This window comes from Bos mutus, chromosome 8 (assembly GCF_027580195.1).
Source record: "Bos mutus isolate GX-2022 chromosome 8, NWIPB_WYAK_1.1, whole genome shotgun sequence".
Classification (NCBI taxonomy): domain Eukaryota; kingdom Metazoa; phylum Chordata; class Mammalia; order Artiodactyla; family Bovidae; genus Bos; species Bos mutus.
Window position 1 is genome coordinate 100,763,886 of NC_091624.1, and position 25,723 is coordinate 100,789,608.

The 25,723-nt window shown below is 39.1% G+C and overlaps 1 protein-coding gene across 2 annotated transcripts in view; it reads left to right on the forward strand.

Annotated features, from left to right (window-relative positions):
• The window catches only part of ESCO2 (establishment of sister chromatid cohesion N-acetyltransferase 2), a 28,513-nt gene extending 5,192 nt beyond the window's left edge, over positions 1-23,321 (forward strand). For both annotated transcript variants that reach the window (XM_070375994.1, XM_070375995.1), the window contains exons 4-11: positions 383-419; positions 3,447-3,504; positions 7,129-7,255; positions 8,386-8,517; positions 9,579-9,668; positions 10,344-10,487; positions 18,814-18,989; positions 22,079-23,321. In XM_070375994.1, the coding sequence (XP_070232095.1) occupies positions 383-419; positions 3,447-3,504; positions 7,129-7,255; positions 8,386-8,517; positions 9,579-9,668; positions 10,344-10,487; positions 18,814-18,989; positions 22,079-22,211 (897 nt within the window). In that variant the 3' untranslated portion in view covers positions 22,212-23,321. The remainder of the gene's footprint in view (positions 1-382; positions 420-3,446; positions 3,505-7,128; positions 7,256-8,385; positions 8,518-9,578; positions 9,669-10,343; positions 10,488-18,813; positions 18,990-22,078) is intronic.
• The last annotated feature ends 2,402 nt before the right edge of the window (positions 23,322-25,723 follow it).

Here is a 25,723-nt window from a genome sequence, read left to right on the forward strand (position 1 = left end):
TTGGCGGCTCCTAGGGAAATTTTTGCCATTTTTACTGATTTTTCTGTTGTTCAATTTATTTTTGTAGACAGGTTGTTCTATGATTTTCATTCTGTCATCTTTATCAGGAAATAATACATTTTTGACAGGATGACAAATTATAAACTTAAATATGCACACTCTATATAAATGTAATACTTTACTTTAAAAGTATTACATTTAGTAAATACAGAGGAAATTTTCCTTAAAACAAACTGAAAATTGAGGATTTAAAGTCATTATGAAATGTAATTCATGATGAAAATACATATTGTGTTTTAGAAACGAATCTCTTGGGATTCATTGGCTAAATGTGTGATGATTAAGAATTATAGGTTTCTTTAACTTTACTCATTATTTTCAGGATGCATCAGATGGAGTCATTAGTGAGAACAAAGCAGGTAAGTAAGAGAACTTTTCTTCTCAAAATGAGTTTTTTTCATGTAATAATGCTTCATTACATGTGTCAATATGAAATTATATACAATACTATTTTGGCTTTTTAAAATATTCAGTATCCGTGACTTTGTGTTGCTCTCGGTAACACTGTTTTCTATGATAAGCAGTGCAGTGCATTTTGAGGAGGAGACAAGGAGAATTTATGGGAGAACTTAAGACAAAATACTCTGATTAATTGGTCTGTGAGATATGGCCCAGTTACTTAAGCTATCTAGAGCCAGGTGTTCTCATCATACCTATGCTTTTACCCCAAATGATAGGAGGGAGTGAAAAATATATATATCTGTGATCAAAGCCCAATTGTAAGCAGAATTCACTAAGCCATAAGAGGGCACCCAAAATCAGGAGTTTTGGGTTTTGTCTGGGTCTGCCAGTGATTAAGTGTGATCTAGGGAAGAGATCTCTCAAGTAAGAGGTTGGACCCAGGGAATGAACTCAGGCCATGGGAATGAAAGCACTGAATCGTAACCACTGGACCACCAGGGAACTCCCACTTCTTTTCTTTTTTTAAATAAGCTTTTCATTTTGTAGTAATTTTAGATTTACAGAGAAGTTGTACCTGTCTTACCCCATTTACCCTATTGTTGTTGTTCAGTCACTAAGTCAGGTCCAACTCTTTTGGGACCCCATGGAGTGCAACACTCCAGGCTTCCCTTTCCTTCACTGTCTCTTGGAGTTTGCTCAAACTCATGTCCATTGAGTCAGTGATGCCATTCAACCATCCCATCCTCTGTCTCCCCTTCTCCTGTCCTCAGTCTTTCCCAGCATCAGGGTCTTATTTTCCAGTGAGTCTGTTCTTTGCATCAGGTGGCCAAAGTATTGGAGCTTCAGCATCAGTCCTTCCAATGAATATTCAGGGTTGATTTACTTTAGGATTGACTGGCTTGATCCCTTTGCAATCAAAGGGACTCTCAAGAGTCTTTGAAAGTATCAGTTCTTTAGTGCTCAGCCTTCTTTATGGTCCAGCTCTCACATTCATACATGACTACTGGAAAAAACAATATTTTTAACCAAACCTTTGTTGGCAAAGTGATGTCTCTGCTTTTTAATTCACTGTCTAGTTTAGTCATAGCTCTCCTTCCAAGGAGCAAGTGTCTTAATTTCATGGCTGCAGTCATCATCTGTAGTGATTTTGGAGCCCAATAAAATAACATCTGTCACTGCTTCTACTATTTCCTCTTTTTATTTATCTGATGGGACCAGATGCCGTGATCTTAGTTTTTTAATGTTGAGTGTTAAGCCAGCTTTTTCACTCTCCTCTTTGACCCTCATCAAGAGGCTTGTTTGTTCTTCTACACTTTCTGCCATTGGAGTGGTATTATCTGCATATCTGAGGTTGTTGATATTTCTCCTGGCAGTCTTGATTCCAGCTTGTGATTCATCCAGCCCAGCATTTTACATGATGTACTCTGCACAGAAGTTAAATAAGTAGTGTGACAGTACACAGCCTTGTCATACTCCTTTCCCAATTTTGAACAAGTCCTTTGTTCCATGTCCTGTTCTAACTGTTGGTTGCTTCTTGACCTGTAGGTTTCTCAGAGACAGGTAAGGTGGTGTTACCATCTTGTACGACTATTATACTTTTGTCAAAACTAAGAAACTAATTACTGGTATATTATTAAATAAGCTCTAAGCTATATCTGGAATTGACTGATTTTTTTCATTAACATCCCCTTTTTGTTGTAGGACCCAGCCTAGGCATCACACTGTATTTAGTTGCCGAGTCTCCATAGTCTCCTCTTGTCTGTGACATTTTCTTAGTCTTTTCTTTGTTTTCATGACCTTGACATTCTTGAGGAGTACTGGCCAGTTATATTATAGGATGTTCCTGCACCTGGGTTTGTCTGATGTTTTTCTCATCGTTAGACCAGGGTTATAGGTTTGGAGGAAGAATGCCACTGAGGTGAATGCCATTCTCACCACTTTGGGTGCAATGTCCAAATGACATTATAGATGATGTTAACTTAATCTCTATCACTTGGTTGGTCAGGTTTGCCCAATTTCTCCACTGTAAAAGTTACCCTTTTTCCTTTGCCAAACTCTGTTCTTTGGAAGTAAGTCGTTAAGTCTAGCCTACCCTTTCAGGGAGGGATGGGGATTAAGCTTCATCTCCTGGAGGGGGAAATTTTCACATATATTATTTGGAATCCTTCTGTTAGGAAGAGTTATCTCTTCTTTCCCATTTATGTACTCAATTTGTAAGTAAATAAATAGACTCCTGAATATTCACCAGTATGCACTCATGAATATTTTATATTTGGGATTAAAGTCTAATACTACATGATTTGTTCTGTCATTCATATTGTTCCAGCTTTGACCATTGGGTCAGTTCTCTTTGACATGTCCCCTTCTTTTGCTTTTTGAGCACTTCGTTATTACTTTCTGGCACTACAAAAGGCTATAGGCTCCTCTTGCATTTTCCCTAACCTAGTCCTAGACTCAGCCGTTTCTCCAAGGAACCATGGTCCCTTCTGTTGGGGAATATTATTTGGAAACCAGGTTCTGGACTTGATGTGCCTATTGCTACTGGAGTACTTTTGGTGATGTACATAAAAACTTATTATCAAACCCAGGTTCATGTGGAATTTTCTTCTAGAAGTTTTATAGTTTTACATTTTGCATTTAGATCTGTGATCCATTTTGAGTTAAATTTATGTGAGTTTTGTCATTTTTTTGTATATGGATGTCAAATTGTTCCAGCATAATTTGATGGCTATCTTTTTGCCATTGAATTAACTTATGCTTCTTGGTTAAAAATCAGTTGACTATACGTGCATAGGTGGTGGGTGTTTTGGGGCTCTATTTTGTTACATTCATCTGTTTGTCAATACCGTACTGTCTTAATTACTGTTAGTCTTAAAATCAAGTATTGTGAGTATTTTTGTTTTATTAATCTTGAAAATCTTATGCTTTAAAGCTTTAAGTTTATTCTGGGATACAAATTATTGTTCACTTTTTTCCCTTACCAGTTTCTCCTGAGTCCATTGTCTATCCTATCTTCACTATGTCTTCAGTCAACACAAAAAGGTAAGGGTTGCTCTTATTTTAATGTTCAAGGTTTAATTATGAGTCCATTGGATCTCTCTTTTTTTCATATACTATTTAATTTGGAGAGCATTTTTCTCTTCCCCATTGAAATATTTAGAATAGGAGATGAAATTAGACCCTCTTATAGAAACTTCATAAGAACTTGAAGAATTAAGAGAAGGAAAAGACCTTTATGGGCTGGAATAACAGTAATTTCTTCAATTTTTGTATAATACCTGACCCATAATAATTTATATTCACTCTTTCACTTATCCCCACAACAACCCAGAAGCTTGATATCATTATTACCATTTGCAGCGGAGAAAACCTTGTAATTCAGCCACAGTTGCACAGCTCTTAGATGACAAAGCCAGGACTAGAATCCATGATTAATCAAAGCCCATTAGGCTGTATTGCCTCCTTTGTGTGATAACATACTGATAATAGTTCATGTTTAATGGGCACTTGGCATCTCATGGTGTGGATACCATTATTACCCCATTTTACAGATGAGGAGACTGGCCAGAGGAATAAGTAACTTGCAGCAACTCAATGCTGTTATAATTTCCAGCTGAAGCTACACACTATCCTGCTCAAAACTAAAACTGGAACTGGGGGAGGCATGGGTGCTTATAAGTATATGCAAAAAAGCTCTGAGAACGAAGTTTCTTAACAGTTTGAACACCTCACTAGGCAGTATTAAGTCACTTCAGTTGTGTCCGACTCTTTGAGACCGTATGGGCTATAGCCCACCAGGCTCCTCTGTCCATGGGATTCTCCAGTCAAGAGTCCTGGAGTGGGTTGCCATTTCCTTCTCTAGGGAGCTGCTCAGTAAGCAGCTTTGTTTCTTTTTTCCCTGTTTGATGATAAACATCTGAAGATAATGAGCAGGGAACTTCCTAGTAAAGTTTTCCTGCTCTTAGGGCATCTCACCATAAATTGTCTTGGAGATTGGTCGGGTGGGTAGCTTTTCCCCTTCAGAGACCATATTCCTAATTTCTTTCACCTTTCCCTTTTCTCATCTGTCTTCTATTTATTGAGGATAAAAACCTATCACAATCAGCTAACAGTGTGTAAACTAACCTAGCACAGGGAGATGTTAGGAGACTTGGTTGAATCATTTGAAATTTGCTCATTAGGTAGGACCCAAAAAGTCAGATATCATCAGTTTCCTGTGGCTTACTCTGACTTTTACTTTAGGTAGATCACAGATTGTCTGGGTTTGTACTCTTACAGTTGGCGAACATTTATACAATACTGTGTGATGTTGAACTACACTGAATTTTAGAGATGTGAAGAGAAGTACAACATGGCTCTGCTGTCAAGGAAGTCATGGTTAGAAGAGGACAGACATTTAAACAAATGTGTATAATAAAGTGTTAACATTGCTAGGCTAGAAGTAAAAATGCCTGCAAGGATGGGAAGTGCTGAGTTACTTAGCAAAGGTTGTATAAGGCATAGAGGAGTCAGTGACCTAGATAAGTGTTTTTTATATTGTTGGTATTATTAGTATTGATAGTTTGTCACATCAATAAAAATTTAAGGGCATCACATCTAGCATTTTTTCCTTAATGGAATAATACATCTCTCACATAGTAAGTGTATTTAGTGAATCTTTTTTCCCAGTTATGTATGTGTATCTGCATTGGTCATGATGTGAAATATATTTCTCACCATAGGTTTGTCAAGTCATTATAAAAGCTATTTTCTAGTCAGATGATAAGAGGACAGATTGGGTTAGCATAAAGCATTACATAGGGTATTTTTCCAGTTTTTTTTTTTTTATTTATCAATGTGAGTTTCTGTTTGAACTTCTTGCTTTGGGTACTTGTTCCCCCACCCACACCCCCTTGCCTCTACTCTAGAGATTTCTATTTCTTTGATCCTTGGAAGAAAGTCATTTCATTGTAAGGCAAGGGTTATAAACTTAGTACCTACAGAGACTGCAGCCAACTGGAGAAGCACACTCCATCTAAAAGAGCCTGTGCCAGTGGCTCCAACTCTTAGATTCCTTGGTGAACAAGTCTAATGATCTTCCAGTGTCTCTTGCAATATTGGAAATACACATTTTTAAGTGAAATCTCTAGATTTTAAAATATTCGTAGCTAATCCAAACTCTGTGTGAGCCAATCAGAATATCTGGTAGCTGGATTTGGCCTATAGGCTCCAGTTTGCAACCTCTATAAGCCAGCCCCAGCATTGTCTCCTAAAGGGAAAAAATTGCCTCAACATCTATCCAGCTAAATTGTTTTTTGTCTAAGAATTTGAGACTAGTAGGGTGCAGAGAAGGCAATGGCACCCCACTCCAGTACTCTTGCCTGGAGAATCCCATGGACAGAGGAGCCTGGTAGGCTACAGTCCATGGGGTTGCCAAGAGTCGGACACGACTGAGCGACTTCCCTTTCACTTTTCACTTTTCACTTCCATGCATTGGAGAAGGAAATGGCAACCCACTCCAGTGTTCTTGCCTGGAGAATCCCAGGGACAGGGAAGCCTGGTGGGCTGCCGTCTATGGGGTCGCACAGGGTCGGACATGACTGAAGCGACCTAGTAGCACCAGCAGCAGGGTGCTGTTTTAGGTGTGTATTAGTTCACTCACTCCGGAGACGGCAATGGCATCCCACTCTAGTACTCTTGCCTGGAAAATCCCATGGACGGAGGAGCCTGGTAGGCTGCAGTCCGTGGGGTCGCTAAGAGTCGGACACGACTGAGCGACTTCACTTTCAATTTTCACTTTCATGCATTGGAGAAGGAAATGGCAACCCACTCCAGTGTTCTTGCTTGGAGAATCCCAGGGACGGGGGAGCCTGGTGGGATGCCGTCTGTGGGGTCGCACAGAGTCGGATACGACTGAAGCGACTTAGCAGCAACAGCAGCAGCTCACTCACTTCCCCATGCCCCAGTAAAAAGTTGTTGGATTGTAATATGCTGGTTGCTGGTGACTGACTTCCTGTGGGTCTGTGAGATCCAGTATAGTGTTTACTTATTTGCTGTGGCATTCCATGAATATCTTTATGCCTGCATGGGTAAATATTGTCTTAAGATTTAAAAAGCAAGAAAAGATTAATTTTTAAAGGTGACATCAACTTATGAAGAAATCCTATGTATATGCATCTGATTTGTTGTTGTTGTTTAATCAGTAAGTCATGTCTGATGCTTTGTGACCCCATGAACTGTAGCCCCCAGGCTCCTCTGTCCATGGGATTTCCCAGGTAATACTGGAGTGGGTTGCCATTTCCTTCTTCAGAGGATCTTCCTGACCCAGGGATCAAACCTGCATCTCCTGCTTAGCAGGTGGATTCTTTACCTGTGAGCCACCTAGGAAACCCATATGCATCTGATACTACAGATGAAATCCTTTGAACTTGGAGTTAGAAGACAGGAATTTGAGTCTTTCCATCATTCTTCCCTAGTTACTTTATCTTGAGTTGACTACGGATCCTGTCTGAGTGGGCCTCAGGCTTCTCATTGTTTCTAGCCCTATTACTTCAAGTTATTTCTGATAGAAAGCACGAAAAATTGCAAAGTCCTCTGCAAATGTTATCTACATATGTTTTCTTTTCATTATAATTTATCAAACATGTTAAAATTATTAAATGACAATTACCACCTTTCTATTTCAAGATCTCTAGTTGAAGAACAGTCTTCTGTGGGATCCACCACATCTACTAACTTCTTAAAACAAGTCAACATACAGAAGAGTACTAATACCAGAGATTCAAACAAAGAAACAAAAGACCAGCTCATCATTGTGAGTAAATTTAAAACAAAGCTCCTCCTGTACGTGGGTCTCACGTATAGAACCTGAAGTCTGACGTGTGGTCTTAGCCTAGTTACCAGGAGTTACAGATGTTCTGAGTTTGTAAATGCTACCTTTGCTCTTGTGGCAGCATTTAAAGCTAGTCAAGGATATTTTTGAACAGATAGTGTTGGGGAGTGCTGGCAGTTTAGTAGAATGTTGATGAATGAGTTGTCTCGGAATCAAAAAGACTTAACGAGAAGAGCTACACTGCATTAGATATGGGTTTGGCGTATGATACCTGTGGGCCAAAGTTGGACCATGGCCTTTGAGCTAATAGCATTTATATTCTTAAAAGGTTGGGAAGAAAAGGAGAAGAATGTATGTGGCATGCAAAGCCTAAAATGTTTACTATCTGGCCCTTGGCAGAAAATTTGCAAACACCTATATAGACAGTTCAAAATTTGGTGTTATCAGTAGCCTTAAGTAGTGCCTTGAGACCGAATAGGAATTAATAAACCTTGACACTGAATATCCCTGAATTCTCTATTAATTTATCAGTGCTTTTCTTGAACTTTTACTATGCATTGTACTTAATTTTCATCAACTCTTGGGGAAAAGAATTTTAATATTTATTTTTTAATTTTATTAATATGTTAATTTAATTTATTTAATATTTAATTTAAATTAATTTTTCCTAACCATTTAAGGAAAAAATGCTATCTAATGCTATATAAGTCCTGAAATTTTGCTCTGCTTCTTTGAAATAAGGCTTTTTTAGGCCTCTCATATAAGAGCTTAGTAAGGATGTTGCATTTTTCATCTTAGCTATAATATTTATGATTTCATCTTATTCCTTCTTAGAACTATGGGTCCAGCTAAAGAATCTTGGTGTGTTTTTTTCCTGCTGTCCATTCAAAGAGGCAATTTCACTTTTATCACGATGGCATGTTAGGCTCTTCTCATTCTATTTTGTTGATGGGTAGAGAGAAAGAGTAACCAGACTTTCATTTATGTTTCACCTATACCAGCATAAAAGAAAAATAAGGACAAATTTGAATGAATGGACAAATTTACATGAACTAAATGTAGAGCTATCTGTGATGTGTTTAGATGGGCTATTTTCCCTCTTCCAATTGTAGGATGCAGGTCAGAAACATTTCGGAGCCACCACGTGTAAGTCCTGTGGCATGATCTACGCTGCTTCCAACCCCGAGGACGAACTGCAGCATGTTCAGCATCACCACCGATTTGTGGAGGGAATCAAATATACAGTAAGTATAAAAAAAAAAAAGGTTGTTTCCACTTGTTTTAAAAGTGAAAATGCTTTAAAAGAGACATTCCTTTTGCCTAAATATAGAAAGGTTTACATATCCAGAAATATTTTATCATCTGTAATTTTGTTGTGTGTTTAATATTTGAGACTGATGGTATTTTAGTTTTAATAGATGTGCCATTTCAAACTTCATGTGCTAATATAAGAGAAGTTACTGCTCTTGGTTGAATGAACACCGTGCATCCTTACCTCTAGCTTTTGGAGCAGAGCTGAGCAGTCATGGTAGAAAACTCAAAGACTTGAGGAGTTTCCCCTTTTCTCACTCCAGTTTCTTCTTTCTAGATAACCTTAGAAGAACAGCTTTCTTTGACTCCTCCAGGGTATTTCTTTGCTCTTCATGAAGCACCTTCATGAAATACCTTCCTACTCCATATACAGCGTGTTGTTGGCCTTATCTTTATGATTGTACCTGCTACTCAAATGCATCCCCGTTTTTCATGTTTTTATTGCTGTAATTCATGCCTTCATAATATTTTTAGCCTGATTTATTAAAATTCTTCTTATCCTGCCCCTCCCCCACTTTCACACTGCTAATTCATGGTTTTTTTTCTCTGTATTCCTACAAGGGGCTCTTATTTGACTTCGTCTTGTTTTATAACGGGCTTCCCTTGTGGCTCAGCTGGTAAAGAATCTGCCTGCAATGCGGGAGACCTGGGTTTGATCCCTGGATTGGGAAGATCCCCTGGAGAAAGGAAAGGCTACCCACTCCAGTATTCTGGCCTAGAGAATTCCATGGACTATGGGGTCTCAGAGTCGGACATGACTGAGCAACTTTCACTTTCTTTTATAATAGATTATTTGTCTCCCAACAGTATGTCAGCCCCTTGAAGACAGGAGCTTTGTTTCAGTCATCTTTTATTTCCTTTGCCACATTCACGTAGTTGAATTTTATCTTTTTTATATCATTCATTTGTTCATCTTTTTTGTCTTCTCCAGACCACATTATTTAATTTTTTTCCACTTTAGATCAAAATGTGATTTTCTTCCCCCCTTTGGCAGGGCTGGAAAAAAGAACGTGTTGTAGCAGAGTTTTGGGATGGGAAAATTGTGTTGGTCCTGCCACGTGACCCGAGTTATGCTATCAGAAAGGTATGAAACATTAGTTTTTCTTTTTAAATTGAAGTATAGTTGCTTTACAATATTAGTTTTTCAGTCTTTGTTTTCCTTCTACTCTCCCCATTCTCCACCAAAAAATCGACCTATATTGAAGTATTATATAAAACACTTTTGTTTATAGATAATCACTGTACATTGGTACAGGTGTTAGGATGACTTTCAAAGTAGTTCATACAAAATTAAACTTACAAAACAAGTAAAGGTGTGTCAAAAAGAGATTAAAGAAAACAGATTAAGAGTCCATATTGTATTGCTTGCCTACATCTTCCATTTGTGAAAAATAAACTTTATAAGGTTGAGAAATTAACAGCTCCAGGGTCTAATTCTTAGGTTGGTATTGCCTTTGTTTCTCGGGCTGGATGTTTCGCCCCAGTAGACAAGGGATAAAGCTGAAACAGAATCTTCCTACTCCCTGTTCCACTCAAGGGTGCTGAAAGTGATGTTTAAAATAGTTTCTTAAAACCCTGTTTCCGAAGTGGCAGAAACATTCCTCAGTAGTGGAATAATTTGGGGGTTGTGAAAATTTAAGAAATAGAGACTAAAGAGGTTAAACTGATAAGCATACTTTTGTGTGTAAATATATATATATATATATTCTGTTATATTTTTAAAAACAAATTTATCTCTTTCGGTTTTTGACATCATTAGGTTGAAGATGTCCAGGAACTTGTTGATAATGAATTGGGCTTCCAGCAAGTTGTTCCCAAATATCCAAACAAAACCAAAACCTTGCTCTTTATCTCTGATGAAAAGAAAGTAGTTGGGTGTTTAATTGCAGAGCCCATCAAACAGGTATGGTATGCTGTCTTACAAATTGCAAAATGAAGTAGTCAGGAGAAGTCTCAAGCATTTAAGAAGGCTACCATTAATGATCATTTTCCTTCTAAAATATCCTTGACCATCTAGATAATTGAAGTCATTTATTTCTATTATGTCTGATATTTTGGCTTATATCAGCAGGATTAGTCAGTCTTAAGTTCATATAAGTCTTTTATATACTTGAACTATAAAGTATAGTATTTTAAGCAAGCTCAGTTATTGAACATGTGGCTTACTGCAGGTTAATATATTGGCAAAATGGTTGTTCAGTTCAATCGCTCAGTCATGTCCAACTTATTGTGACTCCTTGGACTGGCTTCCCTGTCTATCACCAACTCCTGGAGCTTGCTCAAACTCATGTCCCTTGAGTCAGTGATGCCATATAACCATCTCATCCTCTGTCATCCCTTTCTCCTGCCTTCAGTCTTTATCAGCATGAGGGTCTTTTCCAGTGAGTCAGTTCTTGCCATCAGGTGGCCAAAGTATTAGAGTTTTAGCTTCAACATCAGTCCTTCCAATGAATATTCAGGACTGATTTCCTTTAGGATTAAATGGTTTCATCTCCTTGTAGTCTAAGGGACTTTCAAGAGTCTTCTCCAACACCGCAGTTCAAAAGCATCAATTCTTCGGCACTCAGCTTCTATACAGTCCAACTCTCACATCCATACATGACTACTGGGAAAAACCATAGCTTTGGACTATGATGGACCTTTGTTGGCAAAGTAATGTCTCTGCTGTTTAATATGGTGTCTAGGTTGGCCATAAATTTTCTTCCAAAGAGCAAGCGTCTTTTAATTTCATGGCTGCAGTCACCATCTGCAGTGATTTTTGGAGCCCCCCAAAATAAAAGTCTGCCACTGTTTCCATTGTTTCCCCATCTATTTGCCATGAAGTGATGGGACCGGTTGCCATGATCTTAGTTTTCTGAATGTTGAGTTTTAACCCAGGTTTTTCACTCTCCTCTTACTTTCATCAAGAGGCTCTTTAGTTCTTCCCTGCCTTCTGCCATAGGGTGGTTTCATCTCCATATCTGAGATTATTGATATTTCTCCCAGCAATCTTGATTCCCGCTTGTGCTTCATCTAGCCCGGCATTTCGCATGATGTACTCTGCATGGAAGTTAAATAAGCAGGGTGACAATATACAGCCTTGACATAACTCCTTTCCCAATTTGGAACCAGTCTCTTGTTCCATGTCTGGTTCTAACAGTTGCATCTCGACCTGCATACAGATTTCTCAGGAACAGGTTAGGTGGTCTGGTATTCCCATCTCTTGAAGAATTTTTCACAATTTGTTGTGATCCACACAGTCAAAGGCTTTGGCATAGTCAATAAAGCAGAAGTAGATGTTTTTGTCAAACTCCATTGCTTTTTCTGTGATCCAGTGGATGTTGGCAATTTGATCTCTGCTTCCTTTGCCTTTTCTAAATCCAGCTTAAACATCTGGAAAATAGTATATGGTTCATGTACTATTGAAGCCTGGCTTAAAGAATTTTGAGCATTATTTTGCTAGTGTGTAAGATGAGTGCAATTATGTGGTAGTTTGAACATTCTTTGGCATTGCCTTTCTTTGGGATTGGAATGAAAACGGACCTTTTCCAGTCCTGTGGCCACTGCGGAGTTTTCCAAATTTGCTGGCATATTGAGTACAGCACTTTAACAGCATCATCTTTTAGGATTTGAAATAGCTCACCTGGGATTCCATCTCCACTAGCTTTGTTCGTAGTGAAGCTTCCTAAGGCCCACTTGACTTCGCATTCCAGGATGTCTGGCTCTAGGTGAGTGATCACACCATCGTGGTTATCTGGGGTCATGAGATCTTTTTTTAATAGTTCTGTGTATTCTTGCCATCTCTTCTTAATATCTTCTGTTTCTGTTAGGTCCATACCATTTCTGTTCTTAATTGTGCCCATCTTTGCATGCAGTGTTCCCTTGATATCTCTAATTTTCTTGACGAGCTCTCTAGTCTTTCCCATTCTATTGTTTTCCTCTCTTTCTTTACATTGATCACTGAGGAAGGCTTTATCTCTCCTTGCTGTTCTCTGCATTCAATGGGTATATCTTTCCTTTTTTCCTTTGCCTTTAGCTTCTCTTCTTTTTTCAGCTATTTGTAAAGCCTCCTCAGACAACTGTTTTCTCTTTTAGCATTTCTTTTTCTTGGGGATGGTCTTGATCCCTGCCTCCTATACAATGTCACAAACCTCCATCCGTAGTTCTTCAGGCACTCTGTCTTTCAGACTTAATCCCTTGAATCTTATTTCTCACTTCCACTGTATAATCATAAGGGATTTGATTTAGGTCATACATGAATGCTCTAGTGGTTTTCCCTACTTTTTTCAGTTTAAGTCTGAATTTGGCAATAAGGAGCGCATGATCTGAGCCACAGTCAGCTCCCGGTCTTCTTTTTGCTGACTGTATAGAGCTCCATCTTTGGCTGCAAAGAATACAATCAATCTGATTTCAATGTTGGCCATCTCGTGATGTCCATGTGTAGAATCTTCTCTTGTGTTGTTGGAAGAGGGTGTTTGCTTTGACCAGTGCATTGTCTTGGCAAGACTGTTAGCCTTTGCCCTGCTTCATTTTGTACTCCAAGGCCAAATTTTTGCCTGTTACTCTGGGTATCTCTTGACTTTCTACTTTTGCATTCCAGTCCCCTGTGATGAAAAGGACATCTTTTTTGGGTGTTAGTTCTAGAAGGCCTTGTAGGTCTTCATAGAACTGTTCAGCTTCAGCTTCTTCAGCATTGCTGGTTGGGGCATAGACTTTGATTATTATGAAATTGAATGGTTTGCTTCGGAAACGAATAGAGTTCATTCTGTTGTTTTTGAGATTGTACCCAAATACTGCATTTCAGACTCTCTTGTTGACTACGAGGGCTACTCCATTTCTTCTAAGGGTTTCTTGCCCATAGTAGTAGATATAATGGTCATCTGAATTAAATTCTCCCATTCCAGTCCATTTTAGTTCACTGATTCCTAAAATGTTGATGTTCACTCTTGCCATCTCCTGTTTGACCACTTCCAATTTACCTTGATTCATGGACCTAACATTCCAGGTTCCTATGCAGTATTGCTCTTTACAACATTGAACCCTGCTTCCATCACCAGTCCCATTCACAACTGGGTGTTGTTTTTGCTTTGGCTCCATCCCTTCATTCTGGAGTTATTTCTCCACTGATTTGCAGTAGCATATTGGGCACCTGCCGACCTAGGGAGATCAGTATCATATCTTTCAGTATCATATCTTTTTGCCTTTTAATACTGTTCATGGGGTTCTCAAGGCAAGAATACTGAAGTGGTTTGCCATTCCCTTTTCCAGTGGACCACGTTTTGTCAGGACCCTCCATTATGAACTGTCCATCTTGGGTGGCCCTATACAGCATAGCTCATAGTTTCATTGAGTTAGACAAGGCTGTGGTCCATGTGATCAGTTTGATTAGTTTTCTGTGATTATGGTTTTCATTGTGGGTGCCTGCGCTCTGATGGATAAGGATAAGAGACTTTTGGAAGCTTCCTGATGGGAGAAACTGACTGTGGGGCAAACTGGGTCTTGTTCTGATGGGTGGGGCCATGCTCAGTAAAGATGGCAAAGTAGAAGGACATCCGCTCATCTTCTCCACGAGAACTCCAAAATTACAACTCGCTGCTGAACATCCATCGACAGGAGAATGTTGGATCCCACCAAAAAAGGATACCCATGTCCAAGGGCAAAGGAAACGCCCCAGCAAGACGGTAGAAAGGGTGAAATCATGTTTAGAAGCAAACTCCATACTCACTGGAGACGCTCGGAAGGCTCAAACAAAACCTTGTGCGCACCAGGATCCAGAGACCCCACAGAGACTGAACCAGACCTGCCCTTGGGTGTTTGAGTGTCTCCTGTGGAGGTATGGGTCAGCAGTGGCCTGCTGCAGGGGCAGGGGCTCTGCGTGCCGCAGACCTGGGTCACACAGCCTGTGGCATAAGCCCTCTTGGAGGAGGTCGCCATTAACCCCACCGTAGAGCCACTGAGCAGACGCCCCACAAACTGCAGAACAATTACACCAAAGAAATTCTCTCACTGTTAAGAAAGTTCTAGGATCCACAACAGATTGCCCAACCTGGGGATCTGGCAAAGGGAATGAGAAGCCCCAGGGATTTTGACTTTGGGGACCAGTGGGATTTGATTACAGAACTTAAAACAGGACTGGGCAAACAAAGTTGTTTGCACAAAACCTTGTGCGCACCAGGATCCAGGGGAAAGGAGCAGTGACCCCATAAGAGACTGACCCAGACTTGCGTGTAAGTGTCCAGGAGTCTCTGCAGAGGCTGGATTGGTGGTGATCTGCAGAGTTGGACGCACTGAGTACAGCAGTGCAGCAGGGGACCTTTTGAAGGAGGTCACGGTTATCTTCGTTATCTCCACCATAGTTTGGCCTCAGGTCAAACAACAGGGAGGGAGCACAGCCCCACCCATCAATAGGAAATTGGAAAGGTTGTTACTTGTCTGGTAATTAGAATCTACTTTGGATACCAATTAGCAGTGTTCTGGCAGAGGAGTTAGCAAATAATAACCCAAGGGCTAAGTGTGGCCTTCCTCTTTTTTGTAAATTTTTATTGCCCCAGAGCCATGCTCATTCCTCTTCATATTATCTGTGGTTGCTTTTGTGCAACAGTGGCAGGGTTGAGTAGGTGCAACGGAGACCACATGGCCCAAAGAGCCTAAAGTATTTACAGTTTGGTCCCAAACAGAAAATGTTTTGCAACCCTTCTTCTCAAATAGAGATAATAGTTTTTGCCCTTCAAGGAGCTTACAGAGTAGTCTTACGCTAGAGAGAATTATAGCTCAAATGTGTTCTTTTAACCTGACTTTGTAATATCCCACACTTATGTCCCTTTACTTTTAAAAATACTTACCTGTTTTAAGACATCTTGAAATGATGTTAGCATAAATTGGTCTTACTCATTTTGTGTGTGTGTGTGTAATAAAGTTTTATTAAAGTATAAAGAAGACAGAGAAAGCTTCTGACATAGGCATCAGAAGGGGGCAGAAAGAGTACCCCTCTGCTAGTCTTCAGCTGGATGTTATATAGCCACTGCTGCTGCTAAGTCGCTTCAGTCGTGTCCAACTCTGTGCGACTCGATAGACGGCAGCCCACCAGGCTCCCGCATCCCTGGGATCCTCCAAGCAAGAACACTGGAGTAGGTTGCCATTTCCTTCTCCAGTTCTTACTCATTTTTATAGATGCCTCCCTTTTCCCTGTTCCCCCTTCATTTCTACCATCTTTTTCTTATTTTCCTTTTTTGTTTTTTTCTGCTTTTCATCTCATACATATATATGAGTAGAGAAAGAAAAGCAGTTGGTTTGTATTACAGACTGTAAAAGTAATCAATTTGGCCTTTTCTTTCTTTGATCTTAAGTGCGCTGTTTATGTAGTGATAATAGACAATACAGGTTGTCTCTGATTTACAACTTATCAACTCTGCAATGGTGTGAAAACCATAGACATTCAGCAGAAACTACTTCAAATTTTCATATTTTCCTGGGCTAGCCATATGCACTTTTTGTGATGCTGGGCAGCAGCAAAGAATGGCAGCTGTAGTCTACTAGGCGATCACAAGGGTAAACAAACAGTATACTTAACAACCGTTCTCTACATACAGCCATTTGGTTTTTCATTTTTAGTACAGTATCCAGTAAATTACATGAGATATTCAGCGCTTTTTTTTTTTCCTTTTTTTTAATTATCAATTTTATATTTATTTATTTGGCTGTGCCAGCTCTTAGTGGTAGCATGAGGGATCTTCAGTGCAGGATGTGAACTCTCAGTTGTAGCATCTGGAATCTAGTTCCCTGACCGGGGATTCAACCCGGGCCCCCTACATTGGGAGCTCAGAGTCTCAGACACTGGACCACCAGGGAAGTTCCAGCACTTTATTATAAATTAGGCTTTGTGTTTGATGATTTTGCCAAACTGTAGTCTAATGTAAGCATTCTTAGCATATTTAAGGTAAGCTAGGCTAAACTATGAGGTTTCGCAGGTTCAGTTCAGTTCAATTCAGTCGCTCAGTCGTATCTGACTCTTTGTGACCCAATGAATCGCAGCACACCAGACCTCCCTGTCCATCGCCAACTCCCAGAGTTCACTCAGACTCACGTCCATTGAGTCAGTGATGCCATCCAGCCATCTCATCCTCTGTCATCCCCTTCTCCTGCCCCCAATCCCTCCCAGCATCAGAGTCTTTTCCAATGAGTCAACTCTTCACAAGAGGTGGCCACAGTACTGGATTTCAGCTTTAGCACGATTCCTTCCAAAGAAATGCCAGGGCTGATCTCCTTTAGAATGGACTGGTTGGATCTCCTTGCAGTCCAAGGGACTCTCAAGAGTCTTCTCCAACACCACAGTTCAAAAGCATCAATTCTTCGGCGCTCAGCTTTCTTCACAGTCCAACTCTCACATCCATACATGACCACAGGAAAAACCATAGCCTTGACTAGACAGACCTTTGTTGGCAAAGTAATGTCTCTGCTTTTGAATATGCTATCTAGGTTGGTCATAACTTTCCTTCCAAGGAGTAAGCGTCTTTTAATTTCATGGCTGCAGTCACCATCTGCAGTGATTTTGGAGCCCAAAAAAATAAAGTTCACTGGTTAGGTGTATTAAATGCACTTCTTTTCAAGGTATAGTGTTTTCAGCTTATAACCTATGTTTATCAGGATGTAACTTTGTAAGTTGAGGAAGATCTGTATAGCCAACTGACTCCTACATGTACTCTTCTGTTCATTCTCATTTCAAAAGCAAAGTGTTCTTGATGGAAGTTAAAGTTTCACATACACCTAAGAACAGCTATAGTGGAAAACAGTGACAATAGCAAATGCTGGTGTGGGTGCAGGGAAATGAGGTTTTTTCATTCATTGTTGGAGGGAATGTAAAATATTACAGCCACTCTGGGAACAGGTTGGCAGTTTCTTAAAAAATTAATTATACATTTACCGTATGACTCAGCAATCATAGTCCTGGGCATTTATTCCAGAAATGAAAATTTATGTCTACACAAAAGCCCGTAGCTGAGTGTTTGTAGCAGCTTTATTTGTAATAGCCGGTAGCTGGAAACAACCAAAGTGTCCTTCAGTAAGTGATTGATTAAACACGCTAGTATATCCATACAGTGGAATGTTACTTGGCAATAAAAAGGAACAAACTGTTGATATATGCAACAACTTGGACAGGTTATCAAGAGCGTATTGCTGAGTGAAAAAGAGCCATTCTCAAAAGATCACATGCTGTATGAGTCCATTTATATGATATTCTCAAAATATCAGAATTTTAGACAGAACAGATTGTGGTTGCACGGCTTAGCAATGGTGGAGGGGAGAAAATGGGTGTGATTATAGAGAAGTAGCAAGAGGAAGAGCTTCATGATAATGCAGTAGCTTTATATTTTGATTGTAGTGATGGTTAAATCAATATTCAGATATGATGAATTATCACAGAACTGTCCTACCCACATTGTTCCCATGTTAACTTCTCAGTTTTGGTATTGTACTACAATTATGGAAGATGTAACCATTGGGGGAAATAGGGTGAAGGATACACGTCCTCTCTGTGCCATTTGTCAACTTCCTCTGAATCTACAATGATTTCAAAATAAGAATTAAAATACCAATTTCATAGTTTATATGCAAAAACCTATAGTGTTATTAATTTTTTTAGGGTATCTTATATACACTTTAGGATGGAAAGAATGGGAGAAGCTTATGTGCTTTATTAAGAGTCTGAATTTTATCATTTTTTTAAATCAATAAAAGAAGGAAATTTCACATTGGTGTAATACACTGCTGCTGCTGCTAAGTCGCTTCAGTCGTGTCCGACTCTGTGCGACCCCATAGACGGCAGCCCACCAGGCTCCCCCGTCCCTGGGATTCTCCAGGCAAGAACACTGGAGTGGGTTGCCATGTTCTTCTCCAGTGCATAAAAGTGAAAAGTGAAAGTGAAGTCGCTCAGTCGCATCCGACTCTTAGCGACCCCATGGACCGCGGCCTACCAGGCTCCTCCGTCCGTGGGATTTTCCAGACAAGAGTACTGGAGTGGGTTGTCATTGCCTTCTCCAGTGTAATACACTAGTATATGGGAATATCTCAACACTACTATCATTTTTCTGCATTAAGTGAATATAATTGGGCAAGAATTCAAGAAATAGCAAAGAACTTAAACATTTTTGTGAAGGTGGAATAAGATTTATTTTAGATACTTAGGTTTTGTTTAAAAAGAAATGTGAACTCAGCTGTACCATTAGCTCTAATGCCTCTGTGCATCACTGCAGGCCTTCCGTGTCCTGTCTGAACCAACTGGCCCAGAAACCCCAAGCTCTAAAGAATGTCAGAGGGCTTGGCAATGTTCAGATGTACCAGAACCTGCAGTGTGTGGGATAAGTAGAATCTGGGTCTTCAGACTGAAAAGAAGAAAGCGCATTGCACGACGACTGGTAGACACGCTCAGGTAAGAAGTACAATTGGTCAGACCCAGGTTAGCTCTCCCAGAAGCTTTCCTCGCTCATGAGCCAAAGGGAATGATGTTGGTCTGTGTAAATACTACCAAAGTCAGGCTGAGGCAGTGCTGACACTGAAACGAAAAAAAAGTACTAGGTGTATTCAATTTTGCATACAGTATTCCAAGTGTGAAATATTCTAGACCATTGCTTTTCAAACTACCTGTAGTCAAAGACTGGATTTTGTTATAGACCAACACATTAATAAGATAAAGTAAAGATAAATTGCTAGGAAATAGAAGGCAAACAAATGGAAAATACAAGTCCAACTTTTTGATTCAACAGATGTAAAATTAATTTAAATAAATATAACCTATAAAAACAAAAGAGAGGTTTAAAAGAATTGTAGAAATTGTATGTTTATTGATGTGTGACTAGATGATTAATAGAGACTTACTGTAACACAAATGTAACTAAATGTAAAAGTGAATTAGCAAGACAACCCAGAGAATAGTTATTTATAAATCATTTATCTAATTAGTAAAAGTCCAGTATATCTAACATATATAAGAGAACTCTCACTCACACATACCTTAAAAGGGGAGCAGTGAGAAAAGTTGGTGTCTATGAAGATTTTTGTTTGTAGTTAATTGTGAAATAACCTCCACTTTCTTTATTTTTTATTGCGATACATAAATTTGGTATGGAGAGAGAGAAAGTGTGTGTGTGTTAGCCACTCAGTTTTGTCCCACTTTTAGCAACCCCATGGAGCCCGCCAGACTCCTCTGTCCGTGGGATTCTCCAGGCAAGAATACTGGAAGTGGGTTAGCCATTCCCTTCTCCAGGGGATCTTCCTGACCCAGGGATTGAACCCAGGTATCCTGCATTGTAGGAACACTCTACCATCTGAGCCACCACGGAAGGCCATGGAGAATACCAGTATTTAACCTGGTTCTACCAGGCAGTAGTCCGGTGCTTCTCAAATGTGAAAGTGCCTGTGACCAACTTGGGGATCTTGCTCAAATGCAGGTGTGATTCAGTAGATTGGGGTGGGCCTGAGATGCTGCATTTCTAACAAGCTCTTGGCTGATGCTGAACATTGCTGGTATATAGGTAATACTTTGAATACTAAGGCAATGGATTGTAAGCAGTGATAAAAATAAAGTTGCAAAGGAGAAATATAAAACAATCATTTGAGAACATATCTTCTCACACACTTGGGTTGGAGATACAGGTAACATAATTGGCAGCTCTCCTGTATGTGAGGAGCCTAATCATCTCTCTCTACAGACAATGTATGTTTTAAATCCTCACAAGTGAACAGTATTATTCCTAATTGTTTTGCATCAGAAGCAGCTGAGGCTCAGATAGGATTATTAGTACAGATTACACTGATGGAGATAGTAAAAGGAGATAGGACTCAAAGCCACAGATCTAATAATACTTTTTCTGTAGCTCATACCATCATTCATGAAGCAAAGAGAACTGCTTAATCAATACTTTGCTTTGGAGTCTAGTATATATAGCAATACACTTTTTATTCAATTATATAGTAAGTATACTTGAAGCGGATATCTTAACTTCTCATTGAATCCAATTCTTTTTTATTTTGAAGTAATTTCACATATGAAAGAATAGGAAGAATAGTAAAAAGAACACCCTCAGTATCTTTGTCCAGATTCTTTTTTATTTTCTTCCTGAATTATTTTAAAGTAAGTTACATATAATATGCCTCTTTACCCCCTTAGTTTTTCAGTATGTTCAAGTATATTCTCTTATATAAGAACAGCTCAGTTACCAAATTTAGGATATTTAATATCTAATGTATAGTTCATTGGAGAAGGCAATGGCACCCCACTCCAGTACTCTTGCCTGGAAAATTCCATGGATGGAGGAGCCTGGTAGGCTTCAGTCCATGGGGTCGCTAAGAGTCGGACACGACTGAGTGACTTCACTTTCACTTTTCACTTTCATGCATTGGAGAAGGAAATGGCAACCCACTCCAGTGTTCTTGCCTGGAGAATCCCAGAGACGGCGGAGCCTAGTGGGCTGCCGTCTATGGGGTCTCAGAGAGTTGGACACGACTGAAGCAACTTGCAGCAGCAGTATAGTTCATACTTCAGTTTTGTTATTTGTCTCAAATGCCCTTCATATCATTTTTTTTTTCTCTTCAGGATTACACATTGCTTTTAGTCATAATATCTCTTTAGTCTTCATCTTCCTTAACCTGTAAGTTACTTAGCTTTTCTTTGTCTTTTAGGACTTTGACGAATTTAAAGACTAAGGCCAGTTATTTCATAGAATATCCCTCAGTTTTGTTGAATTCTTTCAGCTATTTCACTTTATTGCTTTTAATCCCAGTTGAGCTGGATCAAGGAGAACTGTAGTCAAAATGCAGTCAAAATGTAGTCAAAATGTAGTCAAAAGGCAAAATTAGGTTTTGCCTTCTTAAAGCTCTGAATGTGTGATGTAGTTAAAAAGAAGATAGTTATTGGTTAAAATTGTTGGTGTTATATTTTTTTTGTAATTATCTGTGGCTTTTAATTAGCAATACTATTTCATATCAGTAGCTTATTATTACCATGGATCACCTAGAGTCAACTGGATGGTTTGTATGGTTCTCTTTGCCTCTCAGCAGAACTTTTTATGGGCCTTAGTTTTCTCACCTGTGAAATGATACCATTAAACTTCCACCCCCTGAAATATAAGACATTGAGTCATTTTACCACTTAATAAAATAATTTTAACTAAGAATATTTAAAAAGATTGAGGGGCTTCCCAGGTGACTCAGTGGTTTAAAAAAAAAAAAAAAACTCATTCCTGCCAGTGCAGCAGACAAGAGTTCGATACCTGGGTCAGGAAGATCCCCTGGATTAGGAAATGTGAACCCACTCCAGGATTGCCTGGGAAATCCCATGGACAGAGGAGCGTGGAGGGCTACAGTCCATGGGGTCGCAAAGAAGTTAGACACGACTTAGTGACTGAAAAACAAAGAGATTGAAGTTTTTTTTAACTAGATTGCTTTAAAATACTGTGCTCATGTTTAATCAAAATTTAAAGTTAGTTCCATTGTTAAATTGTCTTTTCCTCTTTTTTTTAGGAATTGCTTCATGTTTGGCTGTTTTCTCAGCACTAATGAAATAGCATTTTCTGACCCAACACCAGATGGCAAGTTATTTGCAACCAAGTACTGCAACACACCTAATTTCCTTGTATACAATTTTAATAATTGAAACCAATTTCAACTATAGAACAGTTACTGTGTGAATGAGTTCTGACAGCCTATTATCATAAAATACAAACTATTTAACAAATAGCAAGTATCTAGGGATACAAAGAAAGGAAAAATCTTTAATGTATACTGACTAGCACTCTGAATCCTTAATTATGAAACTTTGTAGCTATAACTGGAAAATTATTTCTCTTCTGTGTAAGAACATTGGTTTTTCACAGAAATTTGACCAGTTATTTATAAAGTAAACTTTGAGGCCGGAATTACTTCATGCCTGATCAGAAAGTTTAAAGATAGGCAAATTTCCATCCGTATTTTTAAAAGTAACTCCTGATTTCATACACAAAATTCTCATTTTATAGGTACTTGGCTGTAGCAACTCAGTTTGAGTATAGTTAAAGTATTCTGAATTCCCAATTTGTACCGGGGACAGATGTCCTTTTGTATAGAACAGAATTTATAGCTAAATACTTTTCACTTTAAAAATCATTATTCAGAAAGCACACTTCAGAAATAATTAAACTTTGTAATTGCACTATTGTCATTAATTTTTGGTGTTTGTGCTACTTTTCTTTAGTGAACTTATTACTGGTGATTGGTGTCTAACAAAATGGATACCCATTTGGATTAGATGATTCATATGGTTAGATTTTAAACCTCTAACAGATTTAAAATTTAACAGAACCAAGGATAATAAATATGTCTAGGCTGATGGGCCACAGAACATGATGACTTTATGTAAATATACCTAAATATGGATACATTTTTCTAATATAATTCATGGATACTTTGAAAAACAGAATTATTCAGCTTTTTTTATTATTATAAAGTCATGTAGCTTCACTCTGGCAGTAAGACTCTAGGGAAGTAGTGTCCAGGTCATAACTCTGTAGAATCTGTTCCTCTACATTCTTTTATTTGCCTTTAAGTTAATAGTTCTAAAATTTTAAAGTTTGGTTTCTCAAAAGACTGTGAAAGTGTTAAAATGTGTGTAAATTTTCCAAACATTTTAATGCTAGTTTCTGTACTGCTGTGTTTAAAAATTGTCTGAAATATTTTATTTTAAAACTTCATTAACATTATTTTGCTCGATGCCTTTATGATGAATCAATTAAAATTCTTTTCTGTATTATTTTTCTATTCTCTTATTCAGTTGAATGCACTGATTTTCATTTTAGTTTGTGGTTGTAAAAGTAGTACATGCTCTTTATAAAAAAACTATATCTACACAACAACCTGCACAGATACTTATAGCAGCTGCTGACCTAAAACAAATAGACTGCCACATAGCTTTCTAGCAAAAATGAGTTTATTCAAGATCAGCAAAGAATTACAATTCAGGGTCTGCAACCATATTTGACCATGTTCAAGTCCTCAGCAAAAACACGGAGAGAACTCTTAAAAGAGAGAAAGAGGAAGTTGGGAGGGCAGTAGTAAACAGTTCTGCACTTAGCGCTGGGTGAGTTGTGACCCTGTCTCATTGGCTGAGCAGTTGCTAGGAGAGAAAGTCCGCTTCTTGTTGGGCTCATCTGTCTTAATAGGGCATGCATGAGAGCTCCCCCTTCTAATCTTGCAACTTTATTTCTTTAATAGTATTTTATTTTGATTAGAAATTTGTTTCCAAAATAAATTTTTATTTTTGTCACACAAAAGTATATAAAAAAATTCTAAAATAATCTACACATTGATAATGTCATTCAGTCAGTTCAAGTACAGTTCAGTCGCTCAGTCGTGGCCGACTCTTTGCGACCCCATGAATCGCAGCACACCAGGCCTCCCTGTTTATCACCAACTCCCGGAGTTTACTCAAACCCATGTCCATCAAGTCAGCGATGCCATCCAGCCATCTCATCCTCTGTCTTCCACTTCTCCTCCTGCCCCCAATCCCTCCCAGCATCAGAGTCTTTGCCAATGAGTCAACTCTTCACATCAGGTGGCCAAAGTACTGGAGTTTCAGCTTTAACATCATTCCTTCCAAAGATATCCCAGGACTGATCTCCTTTAGAATGGACTGGTTGGATCTCCTTGCAGTCCAAGGGACTCTCAAGAGTCTTCTCCAACACCACAGTTAAAAAGCATCAATTCTTCGGCACTCAGCTTTCTTCACAGTCCAACTCTCACATCCATACATGACCACTGCAAAAACCATAGCCTTGACTAGACGGAGCTTTGTTGGCAAAGTAATGTCTCTGCTTTTCAATATGCTATCTAGGTTGGTCATAACTTTCCTTCCAAGGAGTAAGCATCTTTTAATTTCATGGCTGCAGTCACAATCTGTAGTGATTTTGGAGCCCCAAAAAATAAAGTCAGCTACTGTTTCCACTGTTTCCCCATCTATTTCCCATGAAGTGATGGGACTAGATGCCATGATCTTAGTTTAGTTTTCTGAATGTTGAGCTTTAAGCCAACTTTTTCACTCTCCTCTTTCACTTTCATCAAGAGGCTTTTGAGTTCCTCTTCACTTTCTGCCATAAGGGTGGTGTCATCTGCATATCTGAGGTTATTGATATTTCTCCCAGCAATCTTGATTCCAGCTTGGGCTTCATCCGGCCTGGCATTTCGCATGATGTACTCTGCATATAAGTTAAATAAGCAGGGTGAAAATATACAGCCTTCACATACTCCTTTTCCTATTTGGAACCAGTCTGTTGTTCGATGTCCAGTTCTGTTGCTTCCTGACCTGCATACAAATTTCTCAAGAGGCAGATCAGGTGGTCTGGTATTCCCATCTCTTTCAGAATTTTCCACAGTTTATTGTGATCCACACAGTCAAAGGCTTTGGCATAGTCAATAAAGCAGAAATAGATGTTTTTCTGGAACTCTCTTGATTTTTCCATGATCCAGCGGATGTTGGCAATTTGATCTCTGGTTCCTCTGCCTTTTCTAAAACCAGCTTGAACATCTGGAAGTTCATGGTTCACATATTGCTGAAGCCTGGCTTGGAGAATTTTGAGCATTACTTTACTAGCGTGTGAGATGAGTGCAATTGTGCGGTAGTTTGAGCATTCTTTGGCATTGCCTTTCTTTGGGATTGGAATGAAAACGGACCTTTTCCAGTCCTGTGGCCACTGCTGAGTTTTCCAAATTTGCTGGCATATTTGAGTGCAGCACTTTCACAGCATCATCTTTCAGGATTTGAAATAGCTCCACTGGAATTCCATCACCTCCACTAGCTTTGTTTGTAGTGATGCTTTCTAAGGCCCACTTGACTTCACATTCCAGGATGTCTGGCTCTAGGTCAGTGATCACACCATCGTGATTATCTGGGTCGTGAAGCTCTTTTTTGTACAGTTCTTCTGTGTATTCTTGCCACCTCTTCTTAATATCTTCTGCTTTTGTTAGGTCCATACCATTTCTGTCCTTTATTGAGCCCATCTTTGCATGAAATGTTCCTTTTGTATCTCTAATTTTCTTGAAGAGATCTCTAGTCTTTCCCATTCTGTTGTTTTCCTCTATTTCTTTGCATTGATCACTGAGGAAGGCTTTCTCTCTCCTTGCTTTTCTTTGGAACTC